At 41.6% G+C, this 16833-nt stretch overlaps 1 protein-coding gene across 6 annotated transcripts in view; it reads left to right on the top strand.

Annotated features, from left to right (window-relative positions):
• Positions 1–16833, top strand: part of DAB1 (DAB adaptor protein 1) — a 1282121-nt gene that overhangs the window by 1257707 nt on the left and 7581 nt on the right. For 5 of the 6 annotated variants that reach the window (XM_003921506.4, XM_074380885.1, XM_039474167.2 and 2 more), the window contains 3 exons: positions 772–1320; positions 4929–5056; positions 5417–5527. In XM_003921506.4, coding sequence (XP_003921555.1) covers positions 772–1320; positions 4929–5056; positions 5417–5512 — 773 coding nt within the window. In that variant the 3' untranslated portion in view covers positions 5513–5527. The remainder of the gene's footprint in view (positions 1–771; positions 1321–4928; positions 5057–5416; positions 5528–16833) is intronic. The other variant, XM_074380884.1, reaches the window with a different exon arrangement.

The raw sequence follows: 16833 nt of genomic DNA, 5'->3' as shown, positions 1-16833 counted from the left end.
TTACATGTCTGTTGTATATCAAGCAACGTAGTAAGTAACTTTCTAGGCTCTATGTGATCCAAGCCATACTAGTAGCTAACATTTACTGAATGTTGATCCTGTGTCAGGTACAATTCTCCACACGTTAAATATATACTCTCAATCTTCAAATCAACAAATAAGATAGAAGGTGTTTATATCCATTTAACAAATGTCTTGGAGCCTTAGAGAGGATAAGAACTGCTCCCCAAATTACATAGATAAGAAGTGGCAGTTTGAATTTTAGCCTAGGTCTCTAAAACTCCAACATTCAGATTCTTACTCACTTTGCACACTGCGTCAGGCCTGCGAAGGAAGGCATTATAACCAGGTTTTACAACAAAGAGACAGACTCGTAGAGAGCTTACTCAATTAAGAGGGTCCTAAGTGCAGCAGGAAGAGGAGGCAAGGCAAAAACCCAGGCTGACCTGCCTTCCATCCTTCTGCCCTTTCCCTGAGACACACAGCTTCTGAGCCTATGAGATTTTGGAAACCTTTAACAACTATAGAAATGTGATCATTAGCATTCTAGTTTTTGCTTACAGATTATCTCCTCAGGGAGGCTATCCCTGACCACTTCTCTAGGATAGAGGCTCCATGAGAGCAAGGACTTTTGTCTTGTTCATCTTGGCATCCCCAGTCCCAGGCACACAGTCTGGCGCTTGGTTGGTGCACGATACATTCCTGTCAGTCACCTGAGTCCATGCATCCTTCTTTCCCGGGACACCTGACTCTCCTTTCTCATTCTCCCAGGTTATGTTGCAATGGGCGCTGTCCTCCCGTCCTTCTGGGGCCAGCAGCCCCTCGTCCAACAGCAGATGGTCATGGGTGCCCAGCCACCAGTCGCTCAGGTGATGCCGGGGACTCAGCCCATCGCATGGGGCCAGCCGGGTCTCTTTCCTGCCACTCAGCAGCCCTGGCCAACTGTGGCCGGGCAGTTTCCGCCAGCCGCCTTCATGCCCACACAAACTGTTATGCCTTTGCCAGCTGCCATGTTCCAAGGTCCCCTCACCCCCCTCGCCACTGTCCCAGGCACGAGTGACTCCACCAGGTCAAGTCCACAGACCGACAAGCCCAGGCAGAAAATGGGAAAAGAAACGTTTAAGGATTTCCAGATGGCCCAGCCTCCGCCTGTGCCCTCCCGCAAACCCGACCAGCCCTCCCTCACCTGTACCTCAGAGGCCTTCTCCAGTTACTTCAACAAAGTCGGGGTGGCACAGGATACAGACGACTGTGATGACTTTGACATCTCCCAGTTGAATTTGACGCCTGTGACTTCTACCACACCATCGACCAACTCACGTGAGTGCCCCTCACTTAAGACACAAAACCCAATGAGAGCCGTAACTCGTGTCTGGAGGCGGGGTTTCTGGGGTCAAAGAACTCATCTCACTTGCGTTAATCAGGTTTCTTTGTTTATATTAATACTAGTGCTACTACTAAGAGCTACCAAATTAGGTACCAGTGATAACATACAAACCTTCTTTATATGTTCCATGTTTATTTTTGGACTCATAATAATGCTTAATGACAAGTTATGTTAGACCTGTGTGACAGATACTGAAAGTGAGACTCAAAGACAAAGATCATAGACAAAGTGGTATTGAATTGAATATAAGCCTGGTATTTTTCCACCATGTTACTCTGCCTCTTAAGATTTTGTTAGTTTGCTCATTCATTCGTTCATTGATTTATGTATAGCCAGATTATGACACACAGATTTTGGTGTGGCTTATTAAAATAAAAATGAATGCAAACTTAAAATATTTTGGGAAAAGTTTTAAACATTAGAATATAAAATTAAGATCAAGAGAAAACTTCGGGCAGAGATACAGCAGCCATAAGGTCTTAAATAGCCTTTATAGTTGAAGCCTCATTTTGGCTCAAAGCTTCTGGTAGTTAAAGAGAACAAAAGGATGGTGCAGAAGAAAGTTCTGGACTGTTTACCTGGAGATCAGATTTATTGGTGACCAGTTTTGTGCCTTGGGACAAGTCACTTTATTTCTGTGAGCCTCAGTTTCCCCATCTGTGTAAGCGACGAGTTATTAAAAGGATTCAGTGGTATATATGCTCCAACATTATAGACCTCCCAGAATTTGAAGTATCTTTTATCTTCATTATTAGCACGTTAAGTGGTTTTCTGCAGTCCTGGACCAGGGTTCTGGTGTTGACTCTTCCACCACAAGCTGTGTCTTTGGGCAAGCGTGTGACTTCTTTGAGACTCAGTTTTCTCAACAGTAAAATAAGTGAATTTGCTTGGATGAGCAGTGTGCATCCTTCTAGTTCCTGCTTTCAATGAGTCTCCTCCAGCTCACATTTCTTCTGCAAACATCTGGAAAACAGTGACCATGCAGCCAAATCATAATCTAGATACACTTGAGCATGACACAATTCAGGAAGGTGTTCTGGTGACTCAAGCATGTACCTTGACACTTGATAAGAGGAAAGAAAAGGGCTTATGCTACAGTGAGTTTGGTGGTTTCATTACTGTCACAGGTGATACGGATCACTGCATGGACAATACTGTGAACTGTCAAAAAAAAAAAAAAACCCTAATGTTAATACAATTAGATTGTATCATTTCAGCCAGGTTTGGAATGCTGTTCTAAAAACGAATACCCTCAGTGTGTATAAACAACCCACTTGCACTCAGGCCATATGATCTGCATAGTGGTGGCATCTCTATTTATGCAGACTCACAGGGTTTCAATGAGGAATAATGAATACAAAATGAAATGTTAAAGAAATGACAGCCCTGTATAAATAAGCAAGCATCTTTTTAAAAACAAACATCTCTCTTTCAGTGGACTTGTGTGCCAGCTACAAATGAAAGAGGAGAGTTTCAGTTCTTTGAGGACAGGAACTGTCTCCATCATTCCTACACTTCCCGTAAAGCGAGTTTAGAGCCTGGCACATGGGAGGCATGTGGGAAAGGGTAAAGAGAGTGAAATAAACAAAACAGGGATCACTTAGCTGCTGTTGTACTTTAGAGCAGTCCTGGCAACCTCAGGACTATTGACATGTTGGGCCAGATAATTCTTTGTTGCAGAGGCTGTCCCAACATAAGATGTTTAGCAGCAACCCTGGCCTCTAGTCACCCTATTAGGGAAATATACATCCCCTTCCTCTAGTGTTGAGAGTCAAAAATGACTCCAAGCATTGCCAAATGTCCCCTAGGGATGAAATTACCCCATACTGAGAACCACTGTTTAGAGTATTAGAAGCATCCTATAAAACCTTCTAAAGGTTAAGACACTTGCATAAATAAATTCCTTTTTATGCTTCCCATTGATTTCTTTGGGTAAGTCTGAACAGTATACCTGCCAGAAGTGTCAGCTTAGCCTGTGTTTTCAACCTTTAGTAAGCAATAAACCGCTTCAAATACAATTCAGGATCTAATTAAGCTAATATTTATTAAACATCCACTACCCATTAGGGTGTTTTCATATAGCTTTAAACCCACTTTCAATATAGTTTGTTCCATAGTCCTTTCCTGAAACAAAACAGATTTCATTGCAAAATTTTTCAAAAACTTTACTGTTTTATTTTCAATAGAATTAGTAAAACCAGTCTTTATATCCTCTGACCCATCAGTAGCCTCTTAAGAATGTTTTAGGTAGAAGATTGGTTGGATCCAAAGTGAACCTCAGTAGAAATGGAAAAGCACAGCTGGACTGGGTAGTGTCAGACAGATCTCTGGTCAATGCCAGTGCCACTGTTTCATAGCTGTGTTAACTCTTAGCAAGTCACCCCACCTCTCTGAGCTGCAATTTCTTTATCTGGGGGGAAAAAAACCCTATAAATAACAACTTGCAGGTATTTGTATTAGAGTGTATAATGGGTGGGAAATGCCTAGCAGAGTATCCAACTCATTGGCACATTATGAATAATAAATGAGAAAATAGCATTATTTTTCTAAATATAGATTCACAGAGTAAAAAGTATGCACTAAGTTTTACAATCATCATTCACTGTCTGATTTCTAAGCTCTATAACATTAGGAAAATTCAGCTACTAAATCAAACCATGACACCCCCTCAATTGGGTCTTAGCCAGTGGCTGATATTTTCAATGACAAATTAGAAATCATTAAAAGAAGAGTGGTATCAAATGACATATTTTTTCTAAACCTCTAAAACAAACGAGAAGAGATGTGGGTGGGTCAGCCCAGCAAATGCATATCCTTTATCTTTATATAAGCAAGTACCAGCTGTGAAGTTGCCATCAGCTACGTCCATTTTCCCAGATCACTGAGATACTTACTCTTTATTCAACATGTGTTTATTGAATACCTACTATGTGCTGGGATTCAGAACCTGGTTCTACCAGTTGCCATGAGCAAATTAGCAAACTTCACTTTCCTTATCTGTCAAATTAGGATAACCTGTACCTCGAAGAGGTTTTATGAGGATTAGAGATATTGTCTGTAAAATTTCTAGCAGTGTTTGACACATGAAAGGCACTCAATAAATGTGTCCTCTGATGAAACACAGAAAGAAGAAAGCAAACCATAGCCTAGTAGTTCTCAGCTTGATTGTGCATCAGAATAACCTGTAGCAGGTTGTTTAAACACAGAGGCTCTGATTCAGTAGATCTGGTGTAGGGTCAGAGAATTTCACTTCTAACAAATCCCCAGATGCTACTGCTGCTGCTGGTCCAAGGACCATCCTTTGAGAACCACTGCTTTACTTATCAGTGTGGACAAGCTTCTTCCTAAAATCAGATGTGTGAGAGGAAAGGTCAATATGTACAGAGGAAGAATTCAAATATTCAGCTGATTCAACCTGGGATAGGAAGAGGAATCCAAAGATTTGACTTCAATCTAAGCAGATTCCTGAGTTTTCTTTGGGATAAATTGATTGCAGCCAGGCATTTAAGATATTTCCTCTATTTCTGTGGTCTCTGTGTAGCTCCAACCCCAGCCCCTAGACAGAGCTCTCCATCCAAATCATCTGCATCCCATGCCAGTGATCCTACCACAGATGACATCTTCGAAGAGGGCTTCGAAAGTCCCAGCAAAAGTGAAGAGCAAGAAGCTGTAAGTGACTAGTTTGCTATTTGTTTGTGTTTTTTCCTTAAAATTAAAACCTCTGTAACTGAAATGGATAATGCATGAGGAAGCCTACCTAGGAAAGAATGCTGGCTCAATCTCGTAAATTCTCATGGGGTTGCTAAAGGGGCTTGCTTTCTTTTGTGTTCAAATGAGTCAGCTGAAAAAGACTGCCTTTTTATTAAGTTGTTATTACAAGTCCACATTTGTGGTGCAGCATCCTCTAAATGCAGTTTCACCCTCCTTTACAGTAACTGATTGTGCTGCATGAAAGTATATCCAGTTGTCTTATATTTTCAATTGTTAAAAAGAGAAAGAAAAAAAAAGCATTATCTTCTTGTGTTCTAGCCTGATGGATCACAGGCCTCATCCAACAGTGATCCATTTGGTGAGCCCAGTGGGGAGCCCAGTGGTGATAATATAAGTCCACAGGCCGGTAGCTAGATAGCGCAGGTCTGGGTAGGTATCTGTCCTTTTTATCTCCTTTACCCTTAAGCTATCTGCTTTCCCTCTTGCTTGTTCTTTACTTCTGAAGTCACATCCTCAATGTTTGCACCATGTCTCCCTGCCTGAGCTGTATTGCTGATGTTTGCACCATCCCTCCTTCCCTGAACTGTATTCCTGATGTTTGCACTCTCTCGCTGCCTGAGCTATATTACCAGTGTCTACACCATGTCCTTTTGCCTAGTGTCTATGTTCTACTTTGCTTTTTCTCATGGATGCATGACCTTTGACATATCCTGGGAGGTAGGGGTAGGGGTGAGAAGTGGGAACTGATCACATTATTTTATTAATAATACATTCTGCGTGGGTGGTGGTGATAGAATGAGGCATGGTCCGTGCTACTTAACATGGATTTAGTTTCTGAAAGTATCAACATTTTGAGATGGGCACATTCTTCCCACCCTGATAATTTCTCAGTGAGCCGTGGTCCATATGCTTTAATCTTCTAAGCAAAATGTCACTGCATTTGCCTACACTCTGCAGATCTAAAGAGGTCACCAATCAAACACACAGAGAAACCAGACTAAGAAGCAAAAGCAAGCAGTGCTTGAAATAAGATTGATCGAGATGTAAGATCAGAGGCAGCCCTTTTCGTCTAGCCAGAAAGGCCCCTGCACCCTGCACCCTTTCTGATGTGAAATTCAAAGCCCAGAGATGTGTGGTACTCACTTCTGAGGCTGTGCTGTTCGCACCTGTGCTGCAGCATGTGGATTGCCACCAAATCACTTCAGATTCTATCAGCAGCTACTTTGAGAGAGGTGTACTTACATTTACTAGAAGTGGCTTTTGGCACTTGAATTTCAATACATCTGATTTGATCGAAAGAAAGAGGAGCTGATGAAGCAAACCTTCTTAGGAGACAGAAGTACACCTTGTTACCCAGACATGATTTCTAAGGTCACTTCTTGACAAATGTGTTCAATTTTCAGATTCTTTCTTAGTTTTTTATAAACACACAGGACTGCAAGGCCATTCTCAAAGAGCGCCGTTTTTAAGCCCTGAACAGCATGGTCAAAACCATTAAAATGGTAAACTGTTTTCACCACTCATAAGTGGATTCTGAGGCTACCTCAGAATTGGTCTTAGTCCACACATAAATTAGACAGTTATTGAAAGCTAATACAGTACTTTGAAAGTACATTTTAACAGATGCTATGATTAAAGAACCTAACACACTGTATAGGTTGCCAAATTTTATATCAGTACAATAGCATATAATAATATATCATGCCATGCAAAACCACCTAAGATTCACTTAAATATTCAGTCTTGCAAAGCTACTTTGGGAGTTGGTATATTGGAAGCAAAGTCGATGCTTCACGAAAAAGAAAAGTTGGGGACTATAGGCAGACTCCTTGGGATGATTCCCCATGAGGATTTTTACCCTATGCCTCAGTTGTATTTCATGTGCTCAACCTTGCCTTGAAAAATTTGATGAATGAACTAGAGGTGACAAGAGCCATTCATCAGGATAACAGCAAACATCATCCTAAAATTGAAGTTCTTCTAGAAAACAAAGATGACTTACACCATTTGCAGATCAATGTATCAAACCCTCATCTTTATGAACCTGTTCAGCTTGAGACAATGCTACAAGCCAAACTGTTTCAATGGGGCTTTGGTCTGTTCCACATTTAATGCTCTGTCCAGCACCATTTATAGCTGAGCTGTAAATGAACATAACATAGTGGTGTGGGAAGAACTCAGGATTTGGCCTTGAGTTTAAATCCTAACTCAGCTACTTAATAGTGGGCAATCTTAGGCAAGAACCAAAGTTTCTTTTGAGTCTTGGTTTCTTCATCTGCTAGAAGGGGCTTATGTTCTTCACACTGGTAACTGAGATAGTTTATATTGAGTATCTAGCACAGAGACGGCCGCTGAGTACTCAGCTTAAAACTCAGCTTAAAAAAAAAATCTAGGTTCTAAAACAACATTAAGTTCAGCATCTGGCTCCACCATTTCCTGGCTATGTGACACTGCTGAGATTTCATAATTATTCTCTATGTTATTATTTTCTTCACTTGAAAAATAAGGATAAAAATAGTGTCTACCTCATAGGGTTATTGTGTGAACAAAATAAAGTGATGTATGTGAAGCTCTTAACACAGTGTATAGCATATAGAAAGCACTCAATAGATGCTAGATGCCATCATCATCATCATCATCACACATATCCAGTTAATGCTGGTTCCCCTGTCTTGGATTTTCTACATTTAGCCTTTACGTATAAGGTCATTGGTTGGGAGGTTTTGCTTTTTACTTTGTCCTCAGATAATTATTTTTCAATAGGTGTCACAACAGCTTTGGAAGGTAAAAAAGAAAGAAAAAAAAGCCTTCTGCTTTACTCTCTGGCTTACCCCACCCCATAATCAAAATGGCTCCATCTGGGCCTCACACCACTCATTGCCAAAAAATAAGCTGTCTTAGAATTGCATGCAAATCAAAATAAGTACCTCCCAGCTCCAGAGGAGGGCTGGACTGTAAACTTCAGTGAAGTAATTTTCTCCCTTTGAAAGCTTAGCCTGGCCACTTCACAGTTACAGAGATTCAAGTACCAAGGGGTGTATGCCAGCTTTGTAGACATAGCCACTATAAGACCCATGGGGATGATATCCGGGGGAACCTTTCTAGGTCCCTCCATTGACAGCAGTACAAGCCACATTTGATCTTTCCATCTCCATCCCATTTCCCCATCCACCCAACTGAAAATATACTGATTGCAATTTCTTAGTGCCTTTCCAGACATTTGGAGAAGGAATAGTTATGCAGGAATAGTTATGGCCATGGCTTTATTTTTTCCCCTCTGCCTTCATACAGTTGGAAAGCAAGAGTCCTGTGCCTCTTATCACCCTTGCAACCATTTTCACCAGCTGTTTTTTATTAGAAATACCCACACAGTTCTGAGTAAGTAGGGATGACATCTGTTGATAAGTTAAAGCCGTATCACACCGTAGTAAGAGGAAACAGACAGACTCAATCCCCGCAGGTGGAAGCTTCAGGGCCAATCTCAAACAGCAGTTCTGTTTTAGCAATAAAGGAAAATATCTTCAATTACTTCACTTTTTTCCCCCCTCCCTTCCCATCTGGGAGAATCACATGTCTTTGAAAGATTGGGTCAAAAAGGGCAAAAAAGAACCAAAATAATATTATAATAGCTGGTATGGGAATGGCAGGTAATTTATACTTCACTGATGTGTTGCTGGAGCAATTTTAAGGGCGAAATGTTAGCTTTTGAGGAGATGAAAGAAAAATGAAAACATTTATTTGGTTAAATGGCTAAGTAAATAAACTGCCTATCAGACTTTCCCAGCTGTCAAGTCAGAGTAGCTTCCATAACAATGGGGAATTGTTTGGTCTGCCTCCCTTAGTAACAATAGATATTGCCATAAATAATAAGTTGCTGTCATTTTTTAATACTGATCTTCGCGGTGGAAATGCAAGACATATAACATATTGCCTGATGGATCTCTAGTCTTCAAGGGAAAAGAAAGCTGAACCTCAGATGCTTTGGGAAGAAGAATCTTAAGACACACACACACACACACACACACACAGAGAGAGAGAGAGAGAGAGAAAGAGAGAGAGAGAGAGAGAGAGAGAGAGGAGGAAGGGAAGGAGGGGAAGAAAAGGAAAGAAAAGAAGAAACAAAACACAGAGCCAGGGGCCTTGAGTCTGATTTCTAGTTACAAAGCAGGTAACCTTAGGCAAGCATTTATTCTTTCATATGGATAAATACAGATAATTGCAATAGCTCTCTCCCTAAGTTGTCCAAGAATCAAATAATAATATGAATAGGAAAGTGTTTTATAAGCTTTGAAAGTAAAGCACGTGTATTTGGGATTATGATTACTGTTCTCTTTTTAAATACAACCAAACAACAGATCCTTAAAGAACCACAGAACAACAGAAAATCAACTATTTTATGGACAGAACTCAATGACAAGTCCAACCTACATTTTTGGAGGGCACCGTGTCTCACTTCCTCAGACCTTTATGAAGAGACTCCCTGTTGAGGTCCTGTAGCTGGAAAGGGATTTCAGTGGGTCAGGCAGAAGATGACCAGGGTCTGGCTAAAGGCAGTGTCAGCCAAGATGGAAAGGCAGGCGTGGTGCCAAGAGATGTTTAAAAGCTGAAATCAACAGAAAGTTAAGACATGGGAGGTGAGGAAGAGGACAAAAGGTAGGATGACATCCAGGTTCCTGACAGTCACTGTGCTAAGGAACACAAAGCAGCAAGTTTGAGCAGAAAGAAGGCAAATTTACTGTGGAATGAGTTGAACTCAAGGTGCCCATGAGACTTCCAAGTAGAGATGCCAGTAGGCTGCTGGATACAACCTCTGAAGGTCAAAAGAGAAATCAAGGCTAGACATGGAGACTTCCACCTGGGTTTCAGCCATTGGAGTAGTGAGTGCAGGTAGAATACACTGATCATCTAACCAGAGGTTGGCAAACTGTCTATAAATATGTGTGCCTCGCAGGCCATGTGGTTTCTACTGCAACTACTCTACCAATGTAGCAGGAAAGCAGCAAAAGACAATGCATAAATGATGGATGTAGCTATGTTCTAGTAAGACTTTATTTACAAACATAGGCAGCTGCCAGAACTGGCTAACAGAATTCAATCAGGCTCAGAACCACTGCAGAAGGTAATCATGATGCCTTTCACTTACTACTACTAATAAAATATATTTTAAAAGTACTACCATCACCTAATTTAATCCTCACAGGAACACTTAGGTATTTTTATTATTCCTGTTTCACAAATACTACAGGCAAGGTAGAGAGTTTAACAATTTGCTAAAATCCTGAGCTTCACATGTAATAGCACTGGATTTGAATCTAGACCTAGATTAAATAAATCAAGCACACTCAAACAGAACCAGGACACCTGGGTTTTAACAGTATCACTTCAATGTAGATGTGTGATAGGAGGCAGATGGTTTCCTTTTCTATAAGACAAGTTCCACAGGTCCTTCCAGCTCTGACATTTTAAGACCGTCTAACCTACCCAAAGTCACCCAGCTACAGCATGGAACCAATCCCCAAATAAGATCTTCCAGCAGCATCTTTCCCTCAGGCTGCCCCTATTCCCATCTAACAGAGAAGAAGACAGAAACCCCTGCAATAAGCTGACTTCATTAGGATCCCCAGAGACTATCAGCTCTAGATGCAACCCGCTCCCAGAGACCAGGAGCTTACTCAGAAAAAAGTCAGCAACATCAGCATCCTCATCTGTTATATAACAAGGTCGTAAAAGATGACGTACATGTGCAAAACAGATCATTGATGCCCATCATTGTTGTTATTATTGATGGGGAAATAGACCGTTCATCGGAACATGCACAGTTGCTGGAAACTCAGGTGGTGCCTCTCTGTATTCACCAAGTAGGTTTCAGCACCAAAGACCACAGGAACTAGGGCATTTGGCAGTGTCATTCCCTAGGGGATTATCATTAAATCCATTCTGTGTTTTGAAGACTTTTCTCCCCTAACACTAAAAGTGGTCAGAAAGCTTTGTTTTTCCTTTTGTTTAATACAATAAAAAGAAAGACTGCCAGCATTTAAGATACTTCATGTTACACGAGCTCACTTGTAACCCATATACAAGTATGAGATATACATGTATACCTCACAATCCCATGAGGTAGATGTTATGCACTCCACTTTGCAAATGAAGGAACTGAGGTCCAGACAGGTGAGATGCTTGCCTAAGTTCATCTAGGAAGTTCAGAGGATTTCTGGGGTCTTTCTGGCTCCCCAAACCCATGCATTTTTCCTGAACCTACACATGGATTCAGATCGAACTTTGAGTTGTCTTAGCCTTTTTCCACTCTGATTACCAGTACCTTTTTAATTTGTCAAGCCAAGGAATGTAAAACTCCCACTGAGCTAGTCCTAAGTGTTAGGGCTAAACGACCATGAGGCTGAAGTTGCTGCCTGGGCTGGGTAATGCTGAGGGACTCAAGCTTTGGCTCACCTTCCAGCTTTCAGTCTGATCCCCAGCTTGGCTTGGCGCTTTTCTTATCTTAGGCCTCCAGGATGGGGCATGAGTGGGCTCACTCAGCAAGCAGATTGCATGGCACACCATTGACCTCTGAGGCCAGCCTTGTCAGCATGCAGTGTCTTCGCTCCACTAGTAAGACATACTGCTTTTGACGTACTTTTGTCCAATGTAGTCAATCTTTCCAAAAACAAATACAATGAACATTAACTGGGCAGAAAGTAATCAGCACAATTAAGGTAGCTTCCAAGAGTGGCTTGCTATAATGTGACAGAGTAAATTATTTGCCCCTGTACTTCATGCCAAAGAAATGGGTCTGGGAGAAGGAAGCAAGGAAACAGGCACAGAAATGGGAGTCTGAACCCTGGGCTGCTCCCTGGCTCTCCACTGTCCCCTGTGTGGCTTTGGGAAAGTACGTCTTGTGTCTGTGGCTTCAGTTTCTTCATGCAGAAAAGGAGCTGTGGGCATGAGCGCCCTTCCAACTTCAACCTTCTATGAGAGAGAACATGTGGTGGTGGAGAGGATGGTAGGCTTCGAAAGACCTGAGTATGTTTACATGAAATTCTAGAAAAAATAAACCTAGTCTATAGCAATCAAAAGCATAACAGGGCTGGCACTGAGATAGAGAGTTGACTGAGAAGGCACAAGGGAAGTTTTGAGGGTGAAGAAATGCTCTCTAGCTCACATGGGCAAATATATTTGTCAAATTCATTGAACTGTACATTTAAAATGGGTACATTTCATTGTATGTAAATTATACCTCACTGAAATTGTTTTAAACATAGGACTAGGTAAAATTATGGAGATGGAAAGTAGCTTAGACTAGGGCTGAGGATTTGGAGAATGGAGAGTTATTGCTTAATGGGTACAGAGTTTCTATTTGGGGTGATGAAAGAGTTTTGGAAATGATGGTGATGGTTGCACAACATTGTGAGTGTACTTAATGCTGCTGAATTGTACACTTAAATGTGGTTAAAATGGCAACGATTATGTTGTTTGTTTCACCACAAATAAAAATCTAAAAAAGAAAAAAAACAAAACAAACAAAACAAACAAACAAAAAAAAGCAGTATGTCCCAGCTCTGCTGTGTGCTGAGTGAGTAACTGCACAAGTCACCCAAATGCAGGGAGCCTAGGTTTCTTTGCTGTAGGGTGAAGACAGGAGCCCTAAAGGCACAATCCTGGTGTGTAGCTCAAGTAAAATCATGTGACACTGGAAAGGCCATATATAGACTGTAAATGTTTCTGTAGAGCTATGCCATTATTACGCCAGTTCTGTGAGTCCACTTGGCTGCTGTAGCTGAGCACATAATTCATAAAGGACATACGGAATAATCTGCAAATGGTGGAAGTTTCTGTTATCCATAGGGCCCTGTGGTCAGGTTGTCTGGATTAACTCCACATTCATTCTGCACAGTTTCCCCAAGCTGATTCAGCACCATTCTTATATTAATAACTGAGAGCCCATCTGCAATTGCACCTATGTGCTATGAAGTAGAGGCCATTTGAAAAGGAACCCACAGGTGATTATTAGACCTAAAACCATTGTCCATAAAGGAAGGATAAAGTCACATTCCCAGGTATAGGGGACCTAATGTTTTCGGAGTATCTCATATGTTTCAGACTCTGTGCTAGACAATCAGCATGCTTTCTCCTTTACAGAGGGGATTTCTAGCCTCATTTTACAGATGAGGAAACTGGTATCCATGTTAAATACCCTTTACAGACTCCTAGGGCTCCTAAGTGGGTGATGGTAAGAAAGAAAATAGCAGCCTCTGATAGTCAGGTGCAGGTCCAGCCCCCACAGCAAGGTCCTGGCATTCTCCTGTTGAACATCAACATTTCACATAACATCAGCAACAGACAAGCCCACTCAGTGACCACGATAGGTCAAGACAAAATCAAGACCACCAGGTCGTCATGGCTGAACACAGGCAAAACCTGAATATTGTCAAAATTGGAAAACTGATCAAACATTTTTCTCTCTGGGTTTCAGCCTTTCTTGGTTCTTCTTGCCTTCCAGATAAGAATTGTTATGATAATCACAGAATTACCCCCGCATGATGAGAGCAACCAATTCAGAGAAAAACCCCACTTTGTTGACCATCCCCAAAGTCACTCACCTTAAGCCCAAATCTTATGATACATCCTTTCTAACACACTCTTCCAGAGATGCTCCTTCCTCTGCGGTGAGGAATAACCCAATATGTTCAATTACAAATGTGTCCCTGGTGTTCTTTGCAGAAGAGCATTGGCAGGAGGACACTAAGCTAGGCCTGCATGACTTCAGAGTCCGGTGCTTCGGGTCTTTCACTGTGCCTTCAAGAAAATAGGGCATTTCACTTACATAAAGGTTAGAGGGTAGATTTTGCCTTAGATTTTACTATATGGTTTTCATCTACTTTGTTATCTAAAAATAATGATACCAATATGTCAGAATCATGTTAAAGTTCACAAGTATTTGCCAACTTCCCTTAAGAAGAGAACTGTTCATTTACTCGTTCGTATCTTCATTCTTTATCCCGTTAGTGGGTGCACCTCCCATCTTCATTCATAATTTGGGATACTGACATGTAAGGCCCAGTGGAGCTCAGTGTAGAACATGCTAGGAGATGCCTTAATAGGAGTGAAGACAGAGATTTGCACAGGCTCTGAAGTGTCCAGGAGCACAGTAGGTCATGTCACCTGCAGAGTCCAGGAAACCTTGATATTTTAGCCAGGTCTTAAAGTATGAACTTTAGGAACAAAGGCTCTGAAGCCAGAAGGAAGTGCCTGAACAAAGTCTCAGAGAAGGGAAAATTCCAGCATGTGAAGGTGAACTCGAAGTAGGGTTTGGAAGGTAGGGTGTAAGAGAGAGTGGCAGGAGGTGAGGCTGGTTGGGAAGACGAGCGTTACGTGCAGTCTTGAGGAATTTGCCTTTTCCTTTGAGTGACAAGGAGCCAGGAAGGCTGTTTGAGGCAGGAGTCTGGCATGGCCAAATCCATTTCAGAAGGATCATCCTGGCAGAGGCATAAAGAAAAATTTTTTAATGTGATTTACATGACCTAAAGGTAGAGTTTTGATTCATGGTCTAGAAGGGGTATTTATTAGCTCTAATGGACTACAAGACGAATGGGCCTTGTGTGCCCAGCGGGGGCACTTTGACTTGCCCTCTGGGTGATGGGGAGCCTCTGAAGGATTTGAAGCAGGGCAGAGATGTGGACAGACCTGCCAAAAGAAAACGGAACAATCAAACAAAAAAATCAGCAGCGTGTTATGTTCATGTGTGATTCCATTTAGGCTTTTTGGAATTTTGAAAACAGCTTGAAGACCCCATTATGACCTTGCCAGAGGCCAGGTTGGAAATTTCTGAATCAGATGATTCCTTAGCTCCCCTCTAACTCTGACAGTCTAAGATTCCGTAACGAGAAAGGTAGAGCTATTGCCAAAACATATGATGCATCACGGTGTCAGACTTTGGGATTATCTGCTGCTTGGGGTTTTCCACACCACTGCTCCCCTTCATTAGTGGGGATAATTGAGAGTTGACTGTAGTCGTTACTGCTGTTGTGATGGGTATTTGAAGCTAAATTCCAGCAAGCAGGAGATGTGTGAATATTTATCTCAGCTGCAGAAAGTTAATGCAGTGTGGCATTAATTACCCTGGCTGAGCCTGCTGTCTTCTTCTGTTTTTAGGTGTCATTTTCAGTTGGATAAATTAGTTTCCAAAATTAGAATAGAGCAAATTGTAGGGTGAGATCAAGGCAGCCTGACTTCTTGGGGCATCCAGAAAGAAGAACGGGCTGAGAACGTCTACCCAGGAAACATTAAGATGTGTCCTTGAAGCCTAGCACAGGCAAAAGAAAAGGTTTTTCCCCAGTAGTTGTACTTAACTAGTTTTGACTCCACCCACCGCACCCCTAGAACACAAACACAGAATAAAGTGACATGTTTAGCCTTACAATAGGTATTTGAAATAGTTCAAGAGACTGGAAAGGAATAGAGTTGGTGTTTAATAAATCTATAGATTTTGCTATAATTGATTTTGAGAGAATAAAGTCAAATTGGAGTGTATTTAGAATAAAGGGATCAGAACTGTGAGAAAACTAGAAATAGCATTGTAGTCATTCAACAGACTCACTGAGGACCTACTGTGCTAGGTTCATATTTGTAAAATGGCAGAAGGAACTAGCAAGTGGTAACCTAGAGCAGGACATGGAAGAACGGACTTCCATACTTTTCTGTCGTCAGACTTTTGGAAGAAGGATTATACTTATCTACATTTCCAAGGGCAGTATGACATCTGTGGGTGGAAGACGTGGAGGGACAAATTGGCTCCCTGTTACCCTGCAGAATAGGGTGCCTCCGAGGAAAGAGGTTTCTTCCCCCTGGAAGAACACAAACATAACAAGTTCTAGAGTAACCAGAAACTGGATCTGATGGCAGAAGTCCTGGGTTCTGTTCTTGGCATGGTTAGTAAGTAACCCTGTGACTCTGAAGAAACAAAAGCTGTCTTCACAGGACTTCAGATTCCTCATATGCACAATGATGGGCCACGACAACCTTATCTTCTAGGCCATTCCGCTTTACAGGAGAAAGCAAGCAATATGATACACTGCACTTGAGAGACAGCACAATGACCTTAAGATCACACAACCTCTCTGAACTTCAGTTTTTATCTTCAAAGCAAGGACTGAAAAAATAAAAGCTACCCCCAGGACTATTAGGCAGATAAATAAGACATGAGGTGCTTTGTAAACTCTGAAGCACCTACAGATGGAAGGATTGCGCTCGTGCCCTCTCTCTCTCTCTCTCTCTCTCTCTCTCTCTTTCTCTCTCTCTCTCTCTCCTCTCCTCTCTCCTCTCTCTCTCTCTTTAATGGTTGCTGTTGTAAAAGAGTAGAAAAAGCACTGGACCCTGGACCCTGTTTTCAGTTCTCATGTCTCCAGACATACTAGCTGTGTGACCATGGGCAAATTATTTAACATCTCTGTACTTAATTTCACCCTTGCAAAAGAGATAAAACATCTGCCTTACAAGGTTGCTATGATGAGATAAAAAGACAATGTACTTGAAAATACCTAACATGGCACCAGACATGTGGAAGGGGCTCACAGAATGGAAATTCATTTTGAAGTTTCAAGAAAATAAACAAATAATAAGAACCTATTTGACATGGCAAGAGACAAGCAAAATATGGCAAAATTGGGATTTTATTGTGCCCACTTAATTCTGGCATAAACCTCCAAGAGTGACAGCATAAAGGTCAATTTTAACAGAAG

Source organism: Saimiri boliviensis, chromosome 11, assembly GCF_048565385.1.
Source record: "Saimiri boliviensis isolate mSaiBol1 chromosome 11, mSaiBol1.pri, whole genome shotgun sequence".
Classification (NCBI taxonomy): Eukaryota; Metazoa; Chordata; class Mammalia; order Primates; family Cebidae; genus Saimiri; species Saimiri boliviensis.
The sequence above is the reverse complement of the archived record's forward strand: the minus strand, read 5'-3'. Positions and strand labels throughout refer to the sequence as shown.